The sequence below is a fragment of the Cavia porcellus genome, unplaced genomic scaffold (genome assembly GCF_034190915.1).
Source record: "Cavia porcellus strain 051 isolate PalLab524CR breed Dunkin Hartley unplaced genomic scaffold, mCavPor4.1 scaffold_16, whole genome shotgun sequence".
In the NCBI taxonomy this organism is placed as follows: domain Eukaryota; kingdom Metazoa; phylum Chordata; class Mammalia; order Rodentia; family Caviidae; genus Cavia; species Cavia porcellus.
The window spans coordinates 35901487-35920448 of record NW_026947499.1 but is presented as its reverse complement, the minus strand read 5'-3'; the positions used below and the strand labels follow the sequence as shown (position 1 = coordinate 35920448).

Below are 18962 nucleotides of genomic sequence, written 5' to 3'. Positions count from 1 at the left end.
TTCAGAAGGAATCTGAGCTATCCTATTTTATACTCTTTTCCAAACTCCTATTGTCTTGAGGCAAGTGTTTCCTTAACTCCTGTGTTTTCTTGGAGACAAACAGCTTTCTTTGGGTAAAAGGAAGTACAATGGAGGACGTACAATTAGGTTTCAGGCACTAAGTTTGAATTGTGACTTCATGGTTTGCTATATCCTATGAGGCTTTGACCACATTCTTTTGCCTTGGTTCCTTGTCTGATCGTTGTGCTTCGTAGGCTTATTGAGAAAATTAAATAAAAAGCAGAGTGCTGAGAACTGGACCTACAGTGCATTACGCATGTGATCTATGTACTTACATTGGTTGTTTCACGGGTCAGAGTTGGTTGTACACTGAGACCTAGATAGTCACTTTAGTGGAGCCCCCAAAGGCCTCTGCCCAGGAGACTTCTTCAAAGCACCCAGCAAAAAGCACTTTGCTCTGAATTATTCATTTGTTGGAGTACCATCATGGTTCAGCCAGGTTTCAGTCTAGGAATTCCACCTGTTATTGACCCTTCATTGGGTCTTTTCTGCCTGGTCTTTAGTGAAAGAATATATGCTAAAAAGGGGATGAAGCTTGCTGAGGTAGAAGACAATTAGAACCATTTCAGCTCATTATCTTCAGGGTGTATCTGCCCCACCACTTGAATTTGGGTGCCTCTTCCTACCTGATCTATTTATCCTGTTGCCTCAAAAGGATATGTGTGTGTTACCATAGTGATTGTCATTTGGCTGGCAGACTCCTCAGTAACAAGCAGTAGCACAAGCCAATAACTAGGGAGAGTCCTAGGTGAGTGCAATTCTGGGCATAATCTCTTACATCAAGAGGATGAATAGAAAGGTCTGCCTTGATTATACAGGTGTAAGTAAACAGGCAGGCAGGTGAGGTGAATTTGTTTCTAGACTTATATTTGACAGGTTGCCATGCCTCCCATCCTCTTGCTAGGACTATTCTTTCTTATTCCTGAGTTGAGAATTGCAACTCTGCTCAGGTATGGTGGCAAGAGGAACGCTTGGAATTCAAGGCCAGTCTGGGCTGCACAGTGAGTTAAAAGCAAGCCTAAACTACATAATGAGACCCCCATCTCAAAAACACACACAAAAAGAATTGCAGCTCTGAGCAAAAACTGCTCCAAAGAAGTAGCATAGTGAGGCCTGTGGCTCTCCTGAAATCCCAGACTCACACAAGGATTGGCAATTTGGAAGTCAAGCTGTGAGAAGAGAAGAGAAGAGAAGCTGTGTTCTCCATATTCCCATTCTGTTTTCTCTAAAGCTGTATTGTCCTTAGCCAGATGACAGTTTAAATTACATTGAACACAATTTTAAATTGTTTCCAGCTGGGTTCAGTGGTACATACCTATAATCCCAGCTATTACAATAGGAGGCTAAGGCAAGAAGATCACAAGTTTTAAGGCTATCCTAGACAGCCCAGTGACTATTTCAAAATGAATACAAAATTTTTAAAAAGCCTGGGGGTTGGAATGTAGGTCATCAGTAGAGCACTTGACTAGCATGCATAAGGCCTTGCGTTTAATCTCTGGACCACCACCAAAAGAAAATCAGTTTTTCCATTACCCTAGCTTGGTATCAGGTCATCATTTCAGAAAATTTTTTGGGTAGCACTGCCGTAGACTTCCCCCCACGCCCAGCCTCTTTATTCAACAGATGTTTATTCAACAGCACCTAACGTGGACCAAATACAATATATATTAGAAAAAGCAACACAATAGACCAGATCTCCAGGGGAAGAAATTTATGTATTATTTTCAACAAATACCAAACTTTGGTCAAATGCCAGACATAGGTCCCCACACAGGAATGAATTCAACAGAACTGCCAGTGTTCTTGCTTCTCTAGAATGTACTTGGGAGCCAAATTTCCTGAGAGATTGTATGTATAAAACAGTATGGCAGGGCCAGGCATGGTGGCACATGCCTGTAATCCTAGTACCTGGGAGGCTGAGGCAGGAGGATTGCTGTGAGTTGGAGGCCATCCAAGGCCACAAAGTGAGTTCAAGGCCAGCCTAAACTGCATAGCAAAACCCTGTCTCAAAAAGACTAAGGAGAGTGGGGAAATAGTATGATAGTGATACACAAGTCATATAATAAACACTAGAGAAGTGTTTGCTGTTATAATAATTAATTGTCACATTCTAATGAAGGAGGATACAGAGGTCAAGTAAAGTCACACTGATAAAGGAACAATTCAGTAGAGACCTAAAGTGAGCCTGTGAGTCAAGTAGACATCTGTTGTAAGAATTTTCCTGGAAGTGCAGAGGCACTGAAGCAGACCCATGTTTAGAATAGAGGTCGCCAGTGGAGTGCTGGTGGGTAAGGAGTAATGTGGAAGAAAAAATCAGGACACAAAGTGGAGATTATTGTGAGGTGGAGTAGCAGGCTATCTAGAGCCCTCCCTATAGGCTATCATAATAAATCTTTAGGTTCACTACATGACAGGAAGTGATGGAAAGCCAATTTTCAGCAGAGAAATAACATGGTCTGACTAGACTTTTCAGCAGATTTTTCTTGGGAAGGGTGGGAAAGGATATGTAAAAAGAATTAAGATGTGTTATATACATGTACCAACTCCCCATGATAAATGTAATCGTTATGTACTGCATACATGTACTAATTAAAATAAAACAATAAAAATAAAAAATTACTTTGGCTGCTGTGTGGAGATTAGACTGCAGGGGTCCAGAATGGAAGCAGGGAGACGTATTTTAACCAGCTGAGTATTAGGTGTTGGTGACCAGAGCTGGGCTATTAGTAACGAGGGTGGTAGAGGGATCAGGATAGATACTCAGTTATAAAGCAGTAATCATTGCCAGTGGATTAGAGGAGCTGGGAGATAAGAAGGACTCCAGAGATTCTGGCCTAGTAGAACAGGTGAGAGGAACGTTTGGCAGGGACGGGGGAGATGGAAAGTTATTGGGATATGTTAAGATTCTGACTGACATCCAAATAGAAACATGAATGGGGTTACCAAGGCAAGAAGAGAGGAATTGAGAAGCAAAGGTCCACAGTAGCATTAGATGGGTACGAAGGAACTGGGCAGGTTTTTGAGCTGGAGCAGTGACCCTTTGCCTAGGAAGAATGGAGCCAGGTGATGCTGAAGACGAGCAGCTACCATGCAACCATTCTGGGCATACTCCATCTTTATCATGTCATAGCTCCAAGATTCGGACAAATCTCACCAGTACCATGCATCTTTATTTTTTTAAAAATGTGGTGAGCCCAGGGGTTTAGCTCAGTGGTGTAAGTACCTGCTTGGCAAACGTAAGGTTGTGAGTTGGATCCCCAGCACCAAAAAAAAAAAAAAAGGTGGAATTCTTACAAAGCCATAACTGTTTTAACATTGATTTTAAACCAAAGAAATTTTTGATACAACTTTGTGTACAACGTTGCAGTTGATGACTGAGCTGATTACCTCTCTGCTTGTGAATAAGGTTCAACAACTTTTTATCTCCTTCCAGAGTGGAGAAGAAAGGTTTCTCTTATGTTGATGGGAAGACCTCACCTTCTTTCTCCCAAAAGATAGTCATCAGAATGTTGCCTGGGATTGGCTTGAACTTACACATAAACTCTGGCAGTTGTCAAGAGTTTTGTTCAGGTTTGAATGTGACAGAGGAAGTAAAATGTCCTGATGCTCTGCCTTTCCTTCTGTAGGACCTCACTATCCCCGAGTCTAGTACCGTGAAGGGGATGATGGCCGGACCTATGGCCGCATTTAAATGGCAGCCAACTGCGAGTGAGGTAAAGCGTTCAACTGCAGGCAGGACAAGCCACCACCATGTCACCAGGTTTCCTGATGTTGCAGTGTGATCCTCTTCCTTTTTCTCCGTTTTGTTTTTGTTTGTGTGGTTTAATTGCACAATAGTACAGAAGTTCACAAGATACAAAATAAACTACTCCACCCTTGGGGTGAGCCCTGCTAGGTTTGAGGTGACTGACTACAGCATCAGTCTAACCACTCAGCTCTCTTGCACATGTAGTTCTGAGTGAGTGGAATCATTCTGCTCAATTTTTTCACTTCATATTTTACAACTACATGCTGATCCATAAACACAACTGTTGGTAGGCTGGGGTTATCTTGTCCTTGCTGTGGGCTGCACCTATTGCTGGGCACTATTGTGAGTAGCCATGGAGATCTGTGGTTGTGACCACTCTGTCTTATCAGGACTGACCCTCAAGAAAGCAAATCCCTTGTATAGCTCTAAACAAAGGAGGCCAAAGCCCAAAACCAGAAGTGTCCTGATAATCACTGCAGCACAGTCTGCTGAGTTGTCTGAGTACTTGTTGAATACCAAATACCAAAATACTGGTATGCTTTATAGTATTTTTCCCCTTACTGGAATAATGTGTATATCAACCTAGTAGAAACCTCTGTCCATTTCCACTTGAATCCAGTTTTCTCCTAGCTGCAACTCGTAGTCACTTACAAAGGTATAGGCCAAAAATATGAGCTGTTTTCAGACAGCTATGAAAGGGAGTAGAGGACAGAGGCCCTATAGCCCAAGGAGTGTCCAACTCAAAGGCAGGAGAAAGAGCCCTTCAGTGGAAGGTAGCTTGTTTTATTTCATTGTCTTCTGGTTTCAGCCTGTCAAAGATGCAGATCCTCACTTCCATCATTTCTTGCTGAGCCAAACAGAGAAGGTGAGTGACCCTGTGACACTCTTGACCCTTGTTGAGGGGCTAGCCTGCCACGAGAGTGTGCACTACTGGAGCCACCTCAACTGGTCTGAAAGTTAGGCTCTGTTTATATATCACCCAGAGCATTGTGTTCAGAAATTCACAATATAAGCCCTGGGGGAAGTCCGGTACTGCTGAAATTAAAAATAAACCAAAAGGCAGCTTCTAGAACTCCACTAGTAATCTGGTAGAAATACATGCAGTTGTCTTTATATTTTAATAGAGGAGCCAACTATGGTGAGCTGTCAGCCCCATGAAGTAGCCTGTGAGAGACACATCCCACAGCTCATAGGTCAGGGTTATCTCCACACCCCATAGCTATGGAGGGAAGCATTCCCAGAGTCTGTAAGACCATGAGTTAGACCCAGCCTTGCCAGAATCCAGTGGTAGTTTGTGGCTTTGGAATTGGAGAGATCTATGTTCCCAGGCCAGTAACACTGACCAGCTGTAACTCTGAACACAGAGGATTCACTCAATGCCTCTGATTCCCAATGTTTTGGTCAGACAAAAGAGCTTTATAGAGTTACGTGGAATACTCTCTTTGGCAGCATGATACTAAAATATAGTTACATGAAGAATATAATAAGGTATGCATGTTAATTTTCTAGTGTCTCATTTGTAGTTCTGTGACATACAGCAAAAATACCTTGGTGTTGATTTCCCACTTTAGGCCTAATCTTTTAGGGAAATTATAATGAAGATCCATTAACTATTCCATTTAATAAATTGGGTTTCTCTTCATTAGCCAGCTGTTTGTTACCAGGCAATCACAAAGAAGTTGAAAATATGTGAAGAGGTAAGTAACCTCCCCAAATCCCCACTTTTTATTTTTACCTGGGGTTTCTCACTGGGCAGAACAATGGAATAATTTATGCTTGCTCTCCCTAGGAAACTGGTTCCACCTCCATCCAGGCAGCAGACAGCACAGCTGTGAATGGCAGTATCACACCCACAGACAAAAAGTAAGAGCTGTGATGAGGAGCTTGGGTTTTGCTCAGGCAAAGGAAGTGATCCCAAAGGGGTCCAAAAAGAGTGGGAGAACTCAGATTCTTTTTTTTTTTTTTTTTTTTTATCAGTACCAGGGATCAAAGAGAGCTTTGATTCTTAATAATCAAGATTTTCCTGGGAGCAGTTTGACTCTGGGCATCTCACGGGGTCTGTAACTCTAAATAGTCTCCAAGCATGAGCACCTGCATAAAAGTCCCAGACTTTCCTGTCTGTCAGAATCACCTGAATGGTGACTTGTAAAGCACCAATTGCTGACTTCCATGCCTGGCCAGGACATCTTCATATGTGTGGGATAGACCAAAGAATTCATATTTTTAGCAAGTAGCAAAACTGCTGCTGCTGCTACAAGTAAAGAGACCACACTTGAACACCACTGTCTTAGTAGACCTATTATAGAAGCCCCAGAATTAGCCACAGGAGCAAGAGATGAAGAGTTGGAAAAACTCATTGTTTACCCTCCCAGCTCTCAGAACTGTTGCCACCCCATCCTTATGGTCCATATGCCTGTTGCTTGATGTCCTGCCTAGTCAGGGGTGCACTTAGATTGTGGTACCCAAGCCGAAGCTGCTCCCAGACTTGTCTTTGCTCCTCTTCCATCGGCTAGTTGTGTCTGCAGAGTCACCTGGTAGAAAGGATTTCTTTACTTAGAAGTCATATTCTCCTAAGTAAGATAAGTCTGAATTTTCAGTTTGTCCTTCTGTACAATTCTTTCCCATTCTAAAACAGCACATCTTTTACTTCATGTTTTATTTGTACTATTGAAATCACTAAGTTCACAAATGATTGGTAGTGAATTTCCCTTTGAGAGTATAGAACATAGGAATATGTTTTATGCCAATAAAAGGCTGGATGTGGTGGTTCACACCTGTAATCCCTACATGCAGAGCGTTGGAGCTGGAGAATTGCTGTGAGTTCAAGGACAGCCTGGGCAACATAGTGGGTTCAAGGCCAGTCTAAATTACATAGTGAGATCCTGTCTCTTAAAAACTAAAAAAAGGAGTGTTTCCATTAATGTAATGAGGATTGTGTTGGTGCTAAAAATAAGGCCAGCTGAACATGGTGGCACATGCCTGTAATCCCAGCATTTGCCTCTTTGAGGCAAGAGAAGTGCTGTGTGTTCATGGCCAGCCTGTCTACCTTCAGGTCTATAATCCTAGTAGTCCAGGAAACTGAGGCAGGAAGGTCAAGTTCAACTTAAACAATTTAGTGACTTCATGAGACCCTGTCTTAAAATTAAAAATAAAGGTGGGGAAGAGGCTCAGAATACAGCTTAGTACAAAGACCTTGGATTCTCTCAGTACAAGGGATAAAAAAGGACCAACACCTGGATTCCTTCTGTCAGCTCTTTCTTAACACGAATATGAAGCCAACTGTAAAGCAAACCAATGGTGTTACCACCCATTAATCCACACTGACCCCATGGAGGAACTGTGAGTTACCTTCATGGGTCTACTGGTTTTCCTAGAATGTGAAGAAAAGAGTAATAGTAGCCTATCTTTATTTAGAATCATGGGAAAAATTGTACTACCCAAAGAGCTATGAATGACAGAAAATACCTTATTGTTTTTAACCCTTGGCATTAAACATAATGGGCAAGGGGCTCTGTTTTAGTGAGAAAAGTGATGGGTTCCCTTTTCACTTTTGATTCAGAAGATTTGATGTAGACAGGCAGTGACTAGTGGATATTTTTGCAGGAATCAGGGACTTCTGAGTAGAGGAGCTTTTTGCAAGGTTGACGACAGATGTGATTCCAGGAGACTAAAAGTACAGAGAGGATAATACAGGGTCAAAATAAGTGGCAGAAAGTGGGAGAATCACAAGTGAAGCAAAGGCATTATTTGGACATTGACCCATTTAAATGGAGATTAAAATGTGTAAATGGCAGAAAAGACATTGGGGCAGGATGAAAATCATTTACACAAGTATTCAGAAATAGTAGTAATGACAACCCCTAAGTTGTGTGGTTTTGGGAAGAACAAGACACAAAAAGTGAAGGTAAACACAATAGGCAGGTTGTTGAGTCACGGGATCGCAAAGGACTATAGCTAAAAAAAAGATCAGGTGAGGATGGAGGTGTGGGAGAACAAAAACTGGGAAGCAAAAGTACAGACTGATCCTAGTTCCCACAGCTGGGGAGGTTGCCTGGCTCCCCACAGAGTAACAGATTGCCTCCATGACTTGTCATGGATTCTCATGTGCTCTAAAGTAGCATCTGAAGGCTTTGTGTTCAAGGTGGCTGATCAGAAAGCCATTTCAGTGCCTGAGGACATGTCTGTGTTGTGACTATAGTAGAGAATTGGAAAGTTCAGATGCTTGTAACAAAAGCAAGGGGAAGACCACAATTGGAAGACTTTACCCAAGCCTGCAAGCAGTACTATCTTCTGTGACAGTTGAGGGTTTAGAAATGCCCATTTGTATTTAGGGACACTTTTAGACCATTACAAGACAAGAAAAAAGTACAGTGTAGCTACAGTGTACCTAACTGTAGATATAGTATCAGTGCGCTGGTTGGTGTTTCTAGTGGCCTGAAGTCCCATCCCCCACCTCGTGCTGCCAGATGGATACTTCTTAAGGTGTCTCACCCACTTTTCCCTGAACTCATCTGTCTCTGTCTGTTGCAGGATAGGATTTTTGGGCCTTGGACTCATGGGAAGCGGCATTGTCTCCAACTTGCTAAAAATGGGTCATACAGTGACTGTCTGGAACAGGACTGCAGAGAAAGTAAGCATCAAGGGTGGGACTTATCAGGCCTGGGAATATGGGGTAACTAAATAAAAGGGAGACTTTCTCTTTGTCTCTATTCACCATTATAGATGAGAATAAATAGAAACCAAGCTGAGTCCAGGCAGGTGGAAAGGTAAGATATATAAGCTTAGAATGTTGTTATTAAAACTAACAATTTTTTTTTTTGGTCTTTTTCGTTTTTATCGGTACCAGGGATTGAACTCACGACCCGGTAGAATGGAAAAAGACAAAAAAAAAAAAAAAAAAAAAAAACTAGACAAAGTAAAAAAATTACTTTGCTAGGTAAAGAACTTTTCAAGAACAGAGAAATGATTAAGAGTGTTGTGGGAGCCTGGGAAAAACAGGCACCAATGGCCACACTCAGGTGTCTAGGTTGCAGTGGCTGAACGTTGGGTTAGCGCTTTGGGGACCAAAGTTAGTAGTGAGGTATTAGAAGTCCCACTGATATGGGGCTGGGGATTTAGCTCAGCGGCATAAGCGCCTGCCTTGCAAGCAGGCAGTTGTGAGTTCGATCCCTGGTACCGATAAAAAGGAAAAAGACAAAAAAAAAAAAAAAGTCCCACTGATAAATCAATGGGTTTGTACAAGGAGTGCATTTCCCTTTAATAGAAGGACTACTGGCCATTCACTATTCCTAATTGGAAACCTAAGTGTCAGCAACATGTCTGTCTTCCAGATTGACTTACAGAAGGCAGCAGAGCAAAGCAGCTATGATTTTAGGATGTAGGCAAACAAACTCAAATTGAAATCACAGGTCTGCTACTTCTTCAACAAGGTATTCTTACCTGAGCTTTGAAATCCTCAATGTGAAGTGACAGTTGCAATAGCATCTACTTCACAGGTTGTGGCAGTTAAATCAAATAATCTAAAATACTTAGCACAGTGCTTACCATAAATTGCTTAGGAAGTAGCATTTTTTAAAACTCACTTTAGCAAAAAAAAAAAATAATAATAATACTATATCAAAGGCTTTTTAGTAGGGTTGCAAGTATGCCACAATGGTTGAGTACTTGTCTAACATGCATGACATGTTGGGGTTCATTTCCCAGAAGGGATGGGGGCAGGGAGGTATTAATTCTTAAGACAGTCCTTGTGGAATTTTTTAAGACTCTTGATAAACATGATCCTTTAATCACCACAGGTTCAAAGCCAGCCTGAACTTCATAGTGAAACCCTGTCTCAAAAAAAAAAAATCCCCTAGGGTATGGTGGTGCACAGCTGTAATCCCAGCGTTTGGGAAGCTGAGGCAAGAGAAGTCAGGAGTTTGAGACCAGCGTAGGTTACATAATGATTTCAAAGCCAGTTGAACTATAGTGAGACCTTGTCTCAAAAAACAAAAACAAAAGCAAACAAACAAACAGAACAACTTTGAGTTCATCTGGAATAATAGGAAACATGGTTCAATTTCCAGAAAAGAGCAATGAGGATGAGGATCCTCCCAACTAAAACCTAATCTAAAGCTTTATTTTTCAAAGGCTGCTGTAGAAATCCAAGCTCACCTAGTAGAATCAGCAACTTTAGACCACCTTGAGTAAGGGCGCTCACTGGAAACCAGGAAGACACAACAAAGAGCTGGTCAGAAAAATAGGTTTAGAACAACTGGTTAGAAATTTGAGAAAATGGTTATTCCATTGCTACCACTTACCACAATATATTTCCAATCAATTACTGAATTAAGTTTTTACATGAAGAACCACAAGAGAATAATTTAAGTCTTTCCAAACCAGAAAGAACGCATTCACTAAAGAAAAAGATAACAGCTGTTTTGATTTGTTTTGTGGCACTGGAAATTGACTCCAGGCCCTTTGCACTGAGCTATATCTCCAGCTACCTTTTTTTTTTAACAGTCTTACTAAATTGTCCAGAGTGGGCTCATCCTGAACTTCCTCCTGCCTCAGCCCCTCAGAGTCCTGGAATTACAGGCATGGGACACCATGCCAAGCTTATCAATAGTTGTGTGGGTTTTTTTTTGTTTTTTTGTTTTGTTTGTTTTAACTTTTTATCGATACTGGGGATCGAACTCTTGACTGCCTGCTTGCAAGTCAGGTACTTATGCCGCTGAGCTAAATCCCCAGCCCCTTGGTTTTTTTTTGTTTTTTTGTCTTTTTTTTTCCTTTTTATCAGTACCAGGGATGGAACTCACAACTGCTTGCTTGCAAGGCGGGCGCTTATGCCGCTGAGCTAAATCCCCAGCCCTTTTTTTTTTTTTTTTTTTTTTTTTGAAGGTAGTAAAATATAACAGAACAAGACAGAACAAAGAGGGCTGGAGATTTAGCTCAGTGGCATAAGCACCTGCCTTGCAAGCAGGTGGTCGTGAGTTCGATCCCCAGTACCGATAAAAATGAAAAAGACAAAAAAAAAAAAAAAAGACAGAACAAAGCCATTGAGACAATGCAGTGAAATTGGTACAGAACTTCACAGCAGGTTACCGGGATAACAATAATAGGTGCCATGGTATATCTTGTTATCTTCACAATAGTTGTCCTTTCAATCAAATATAGCAAAATCAAACCAAATACAGAACATTATAGAACTTATCAAAACAGAATATTGAATAGAGCAATACAGTTAATCAGAACAAAGCAAAGCAGTGATAACAATATTTGCCTTCAAAGACATGGTAAAAGGAAATCCTCCATATTTGCTATTTTGCTTAGGGTCAATCTCCCAAATGATGCTCAGACCTCTGGCTCCCCTTTACTGTGGGGGTGGGGGTGGGAGGGAGGATGGGATGTTTGATTCTCAGCCCTCATGCCAGTAAGCTCACAGCTGCTTACCAGGGAGACACCAGGTTGCTTTCTTTCCCATTACCCTAAGTTCCAACATGGCGTAGATCTTAGGAGATGCTGGCTGGTTCTTTCCCTGGGGCGCCTGCCACTTGCTCGAACCACAGCTGCTTGCCAGGGAGGCGAGTGGATTGCTTTCTTTTCTCAATAGTTGTTTTGATAGTACTCCCACACAACACAGAGTATACCAAATAGAAATGTTTTTAGTAAATATAGGGACAGTTATATTGATACTCAATTCAGTTATATTTGATCTTCAATTAATTGAAGATTGCCATGAGTTCAAAGCTAGCCTGGGCTATCTGAGTTCAAAGCTGCACTACATAGACCTTGTGTCAAAAAAAAAAAAAAAGGCCCAAATTATTTATTTCCTTAAATTCCTAAGGAAAAAAAGAAATACACCAAAATACTAAGAATCTGTTTTGTCATGACACATTCTGAGTGATTTTAATTTTCAGAATAAAAGGTTAATACTTTGACTTGGCAGCCGTGTTGGAAAACATACTAAAAAGAATAGAAGCCAGGAAGAAGAAGCCATGCTTCTCCAGCTCAGGGATAATGAGGTAGCTCAGGGGTGAGCAGCTTTTGCCAAAATCAGCACAAAACAGAGGGCCTGTTTATCGAGCATTAAACCTTCATTAACTTGTTCATTAACTTGTTTAATGCTTCTTGTGAAGTAGCACATTGTTCTAGGTACCAAGTACACAAAAACACAGGGCTGTCCTTCAAAAGCCCAGTCCACTTTGCTTAAGAGGTCAGTTCTCCAACTCTGGTGTCCTAGGCTCCTGACCTCAGCCTTTTACCTTGGCCAACTCATCATGGACTGGTTGTGCATCTCTGGCCTGTTGGCATGTTTGTTATGCACCACTTATAGCTCACGTTAGGATCTGTGACTTTTGCAGTGTGATTTGTTCATCCAGGAGGGGGCCCGCCTAGGAAGAACCCCCGCTGAAGTTGTTTCAACTTGCGACATCACTTTCGCCTGTGTGTCGGATCCAAAGGCAGCCAAGGACGTAAGGATCCCCTCTCCCCTCCGCATCTTAGGTGGTTGCCAGGAGCTCTGGCTGGCCTCCTCTCCCCTGCACACCGAGTGAGTGTATGCATGTGGGGGTTGAATTTCCCATCTGGGGGCCATTTCCCATTGAAAATGGTGTGTGCATAAGCTGAATCCAGGCTTCCTTTAATTCAGAATAAAGAAAGAAAATTACTAGGGTCCTTGAAGTCTGTACTGAGGTGGTTCTTGAACGGACTCCGGGTAGAATTAGCCAGACGCTTTGTTACCAATTGTGCCTTTGGACCAATGGCCAACTTCCTGTGTTTAGCGATTGCTGAATTTGTATGTGTTAAAAGTTCAAGTGCAGGGAGTGGGGATTTAGCTCAGCTGCATAAGCGCCTGCAAAAGTTCAAGTGCAGTAGTCATTCTTTTGAACTGATGACTAATTCACATAAATCCAAAGGAGCCCCCAAAACTGAAATAACAAATTTCTGGCTTTTAAATGTCAGGGAATGGGGAGAATAAATAGCATACTGGAAATACTTTCTATGCTTTGGTTACTTAGTGGCTCTCATAATAGTTCATAGATCATAATAGTTAACTCCTACTCAGGAAAGGCACAAAAACAGCAGCAGTCTTCGGATCTCAGGTCTGCAGGGCCCCTGAGCATCTAGCTAGGAGCCTGGGCTATTGCTTTTCCCTCATGTTCCCACAGCTGGTGCTGGGCCCCAGTGGTGTACTGCAAGGGATCCGTCCTGGGAAGTGCTACGTGGATATGTCAACGGTGGATGCCGACACAGTCACTGAGCTGGCCCAGGTAGCTGGCTCTGGACCTTTCAGTGGGAGCCTAAGGCCCAGGCTGACTACACACAAGTATACACTTTGTTTACACTAGCACCAAAGCCAGAGAGAAAAGAGGAGACACTGGTAGTATTGGGACTAGTCTGTCTTCTGCTTCACCTTCAAAATCACAACTAGGCTAAATAGCTATAGGAGGCTTCCTGTGGGCTGGGTGGGTATTGGGTTTTATGGCAGCCAGCCTGACAATGAGAAGCTACCCAGCTATCAATTTGACGATTTTGGTTTAAGTACCTACTGATTTTGGCATCCCTCTATCCCCATCTTCTGGTGCAAGTAAGGGGCTAGTAACTTTGGACTCATGCATATTCCTAAGGGTAGTTGAAGTCAGTGACAGGAAGTGTGACCAGAGGGGAGTGCTTAGTTAATAACTGAAATAGCTAAATTTGATCCTTGATCTTGTTAAAAATTCCAGAAAAAATGGGAGCCTACAGACTTTAACTTTTCTTATATTAATGCCTTGTGATATGCATGTGGAGGATGAGCGAGCTAACTGTACACAGCCATAGTCCCTAGTATCAGCTTTGGGACCTCAGTGCAGAAGACCACAGGCCCCCACCAGTGTAGTTATGGCTGATACAATAAGAAGCTATGGCCCCAAGGATGCTCTTTGCTCCCTGCTTGAAAGTCCTGTGAGAGGCAAGTCCTCTAGAAGCTATGACTTTCCATTGCAGGTGATTGTATCCAGGGGGGGTCGCTTTCTGGAGGCCCCAGTCTCAGGGAATCAGCAGCTGTCTAACGACGGGATGTTGGTGATCTTAGCAGCCGGAGACAGGGGCCTATATGAGGACTGTAGCAGCTGCTTCCAGGCTATGGGGAAGACCTCCTTCTTTCTAGGTAACATGCCTGCCACCTGTTGGGGCACAGTGGGCCTGGAGGCTGGGGGGACTACACACTGGTGACAGCATCTGTCCCACATGGCCTCCCTGCCAGGTGCCCTGGGGGAAGGTTTCCTCTGACATGCCTGGAAGGAAGACCCAGTTCTATCGGGGGCAGGTGAAAGGGGCTCCCCAGGGTACAGGGAAGAGGGTGGGCAGAGAGGCCTACCTGAGTGGTTGGTGGGATGTGACTTTGTCTCTTTGTCCTGAGTAGGTGAAGTTGGCAATGCAGCCAAGATGATGCTGATTGTAAACATGGTCCAAGGGAGCTTCATGGCCACCATTGCAGAGGGGCTAACCCTGGCCCAGGTCACAGGCCAGTCACAGCAGACACTCTTAGACATCCTCAATCAGGGACAGTTGGCCAGCATCTTCCTGGACCAGAAGTGCCAAAGTAAGTCACTTTTTACCTTTCTTCTTACATTTTACGTTTTATATTAGAGCTGGGGAACTGGGTCAGGCAGGTATCCCAACAACAGTTCCCATTCCTGGGTTCATGGGATCTGATGGGTGCTCCCTGTAGTCAGTCCATTGGGCAGAGAAAGCCAGAGACACCATGAATGGAATTCAGGGAATAGGTTGGGAGGTGTCTCAGGTATCAGACCAGCAGCAGGTCTGTAACCTTTAGGAATGGTTGTGCCCTGATGGAAGGCTTATTGGAGGGTCCTTGGATATTTTCTGATAAGTGATTCTCCCTCTTCAGATATCCTACAGGGGAACTTTAAGCCTGATTTCTACCTGAAGTACATTCAGAAGGATCTTCGCCTGGCCATTGCGCTGGGTGATGCAGTCAACCACCCGACACCTATGGCAGCTGCAGCCAATGAGGTAAGAGAGAGTGGGGGCCCAAGTCTTAGGACCCTTCACTTTCTTTTTTGTTGGTTTTTGCTTGTTTGTTTTTTGTTTTTGTCTTTTTGAGACAGAGTCTCATTGTGCAATTCAGGCTGGGCTTGAGCTTACTTTGTAGCCCAGTCTGTTCTTGAATTTGCAGTCATCTTCCTGCCTCAGCCTCCCATATGCTGGAAGTACAGGCATGCGCCACTATGGCAGGCTCCTTTTTTCTTGTGTTTTTTTCTGTTCCTTTACTTATTTAGCTTTTGTTTGCTGTCAAATTTTGTTTTTTCATATTTTATTCTTACCACATTGGATTGGGAAAGGAAGGACAAAGGTATATAGAATTGTTTTGTTCTGTTGTTTTTCACGTGGTTCAGTTTCTAATTGGCTTTAAATTCAAAATCTGGGTTATTTCTCCTTTTTTTCTAGCCCCATTTTATTTATTTGTTGTTTGTTTGGTTGGTTTTGAGACAGAGTCTTACAGTTTAAGCTGGGCAATTCATTATGACTCTGGCTGGCCTTGAACTGATAGCAGTCCTCCTGCGTCCGCCTCCCAAGTGCTGAGATTATAGACATGTACCACCATACCCTGCTTTTTTCTAATGCCTTATGGTAGAATCTTAGATTATTGATTTTATACTTTTTTTGTTTCTGGAATGAGCTTTATAGCTATAAATTTTTTTTTTTTTTGTAGCACACTAATTTCCTGTGTGATTTCTTTCTTGATCAGTGGATTATTTAAAAATTTGTGTGTCCAAAAAAAAAAAATTTTTTTTTGTGTGCCCAGCCAGGCATTATGGTACACCTATAATCCCAGCTATTCAGAGGCTGTAACAGGAAGATCAGTTGAACTCAGGAGTCCAAGCCCAGCCTAGGCAACATAGTGAAATATTATCTCACTAAAAAAATATTTTTTTGTCCTTTATTTGGGGTTTTCCTAAATTTCTAATGCTTATTGGTTTCTAAGTTATGTCTCAGGATCAGACAATATGCCCATATTTTTTTTTCCTTCACTTTTATTTAGACTTGTTTTATGTCCTAGAAAATTGTCTTGGTAAATGCATCATCTGTGCTTACAATAACTATGAGTTCTGCAGGGTGTATGTTCTGTAGCTGTTCTGTAGCTGTCTGACAAGACAATTAACATCATTAACTTTCACATTAACATCAATTAACTTTCACATCATTTTTCCATAGCAGTATGAAGACCTTTTTTTTTTTTATCTTGTTCTTTGAATTGCTGAGAGACAGCTATTAAAATCTCAAACTCTGACTGTGGGATTGTCCTTCCCCCACTTCTATTTTTGCTTCATGTCTCTGAAGCACTTGATATTAGGCTTTATCTATTTATGATTGCTGTACCTTCATAGTGCACTTGACCTTTTGCCTTCCTCCATACTGGGAATTAAACCCAGAGCCTTCACACTGAACTATATATCCCCTGCCCTTTTTATTTATTTTTTTAAGCTGTTCATTTTTTATTGAACATGTTACAAAATGAGGTTTAGTCAAAAAGACGAAAGCCCATGTTGTCATCAGGCTCCTCAGATTCTTTCTTTGCTTTCACCTCCTTCTCCTCAGCTGGGGCAGCAGTGGTAGAGGGGGAAGGGCCTCCTGCAGGTGCAGCACCAGCTGTGGGTTCAGGGCCACCAGCCACTACACTGCAGATGAGGCTCCCAATGTTGACTTTGGCTAGGGCCTTTCGAAGCAAGCCAGGCCAAAAAGAATCAGCACTGACACCAGCCACTTTAATGAGGGCGTTGATCTTATCCTCCACGATGTTCATTTATTATCTCGCAGGATCAGGGCCAAGTAGATGTAGGAAAGCTCAGAGATGGAGGCCGTGTTGCAGGCTGCCAGGCGCAATGCTAGTCTCTGGATGAACGTGGCTTTACCTCCCTCAAAAGAACTGAGCACTTTAGCTGCACTTTTTATTTTGAAAGCTCCCTCTTAAATTGCACAGGCTGGTCTTAAAATTGTGATCTGTCTGTCTCAGCCTCCCAGAATGCTAGGATTACAGTGTGTGTCACCATAATTGGTTAGTGTCTACCTTCTAATTGGAGTGTTTAGTCTATTAGCATCTCCCCAAATGATGTATTAAACATGCACTTAATTATACATACACTTTTGGAAACAGATTTTCTTTTGGTTTTTTGCTTTGTTTTGGTTTTGGTTTTTCTTTTCTTTTTTTTGGCAGGCACTTACCCTGCTGAGCTAATTAGCTTTGTTTTTTAAGGTGGAGTCTCACTATGTGTCTTCCAGGCTAGCTTCAGAATCTTGAGCTCAAGCAGTTCTCTACCCTCAGCCTTCTGAGTAGCTGGAACTATAAGCATGTGCCACCATTTCTGGCTTAGAAACAGTTGTTTGGTTTTTTTGTTTTTATTTTTATTTATTTATTTATTTTTTTTGGCACCAGTAATTGAGCTCAGGACCTCACACTTGCTGGGTGGGCACTTAAACCACTGAGCTAAACCCTTGGCCCTAGAAACAGTTTTCAAGGATAGTGTTTTATAGAAGCTTAACCTTTAGCAAAAATAACTGAGCAATATTTGTCTTTACTATACAATTATAGTAACTTATAAAATGCATACATAAAACCATTAAATCATTTATATTAGGCACTAATTGTCAGGTTCTGTCAGTTGGTACTTTTGCGGGGGGCAGGCAATACTGCAGATTGAACCTAGAATGTTCTATCACTGAGTATATCCCCAACCCTTTTTATTTTATTTTATTTTATTTTATTTAGTCTTTTTGAGACAGGGTCTCACTGTGCAGTTCAGGCTGGCCTTGAGCTCACTTTGTAGCCCAGGCTGGTCTTGAACTCGCAATGATCCTCCTGCCTCAGCCACCCGAGTGCTAGGATTACAGGCATGAGCCACCACGCCCAGCTCCCTTTCTAAGGCAGGATCTAAGCTGCCCTGGCTAGCCTAAAGCTTCCAATTCTACCTCAGCCTCCTGAGTAGTTAGGATTACAGGTGTGTCTTACCAGGCCTAGCTGATAACATATTTTGATTATGTTAAAGAATTAGAGGTCTCAGGTCTTTGAGAAGTGAAGAAAAAATGAGAAACGTGGTACTATTCTTGGATTTTCTTTCAGTGATGGCCAATCTATAGCACGCTTGCTATAGTGGCTATTTTGTATTGAAAGCTCTAAAAGGTTCACTATCACTGACTTATAATCTTTCTTTCCTAATAGCTGTGCCTCCTGTCCCTTCTTTGTTCTTTAACTGTAACACTTTGGAAGGGTTCCATATATGGCTCGGGCTGAGAAACCTCTTTGAAGTTGGTTTCTGACTTACCTCCATCCTGACTCAGCCAGATTGGCTTAGAAGTAGTATTTGATTGATTTCACAATGGAGCCAGTGAATAGTGTGAATTTAGGCTCTGCATTGGTCAGTGGTCAGGATTGTAATAACTAGTCCTTGAACATTTAGTGTCCATATTGCGATGTATTTAGACCTAAAAACTACCTTTTTTTTTTTTGTTTTGTTTAGTACTGGGAAATTAAACCTAGAGCCTCAAATATGCTAGGCAAATACTATATCACTGAGCTACATTTCCAGGCCTTTTTATTTTTTATTTTGAGGTAAGGTTGGGCTAAATTAACCTTGAACTTGATCTTCCTGCCTCAGCCTTTCTAGTAGCTGGTATTTCAAGGATTCACCACTCTGCCCAGTTAGAACTATTCCTTTTACCATTTGTATTTGTCACCCCATCTTCATCATTTTCTCTTTCTTTCCTCCTTTGGGTTATTTGGATATTTTTTAGAATTTCATTTTCACTTATCTTTTGGCTTTTTTACTATGTGTCTTTGCGTTACCTTTTAGAGTTATTTTTTGTTTTGGTTTTGGCTTTCTAGAGTTGGAGGGTGGTGCATTGTGCCAGTTTAGTTTGGTTTGGGTTTTGATTTTTGAAGACAGGGTCTCAAGCCAGGCCTGGTGGTGCACACGTGTAATCCCAGCACTCGGAAGGTCAAGGCAAGAGGATTACTGGGAGTTGGGGGCCAGCCTGGTCCACATTGTGAGGTCAAGGCCAGCCTGAACTACACAGTAAGACCTGTATTTGTTTCTGTTTTTGTTTTTTGAGAGAAGGTCTCACTGTGCTGGCCTTGACCTCAAATCAATCCTCCTTTGTTAGCTTCTGGAGT

At 42.2% G+C, this 18962-nt stretch overlaps 1 protein-coding gene and 1 pseudogene across 4 annotated transcripts in view; one reads left to right on the top strand and one right to left on the bottom strand.

The window, feature by feature from the left end:
* The window catches only part of Glyr1 (glyoxylate reductase 1 homolog), a 36340-nt gene that overhangs the window by 14951 nt on the left and 2427 nt on the right, over nucleotides 1-18962 (top strand). For 2 of the 4 annotated variants that reach the window (XM_063226431.1, XM_063226429.1), the window contains 10 exons: nucleotides 3687-3773; nucleotides 4617-4673; nucleotides 5455-5505; nucleotides 5598-5671; nucleotides 8339-8438; nucleotides 12169-12261; nucleotides 12958-13059; nucleotides 13775-13937; nucleotides 14193-14372; nucleotides 14682-14806. In XM_063226431.1, the coding sequence (XP_063082501.1) occupies nucleotides 3687-3773; nucleotides 4617-4673; nucleotides 5455-5505; nucleotides 5598-5671; nucleotides 8339-8438; nucleotides 12169-12261; nucleotides 12958-13059; nucleotides 13775-13937; nucleotides 14193-14372; nucleotides 14682-14806 (1032 nt within the window). Of the gene's footprint in view, nucleotides 1-3686; nucleotides 3774-4616; nucleotides 4674-5454; nucleotides 5506-5597; nucleotides 5672-8338; nucleotides 8439-12150; nucleotides 12262-12957; nucleotides 13060-13774; nucleotides 13938-14192; nucleotides 14373-14681; nucleotides 14807-18962 lie in introns of all 4 variants that reach the window. The other 2 variants (XM_063226430.1, XM_013141656.2) reach the window with 1 other exon arrangement.
* On the bottom strand, nucleotides 16309-18120 carry LOC111753954 (large ribosomal subunit protein P1-like; annotated as a pseudogene).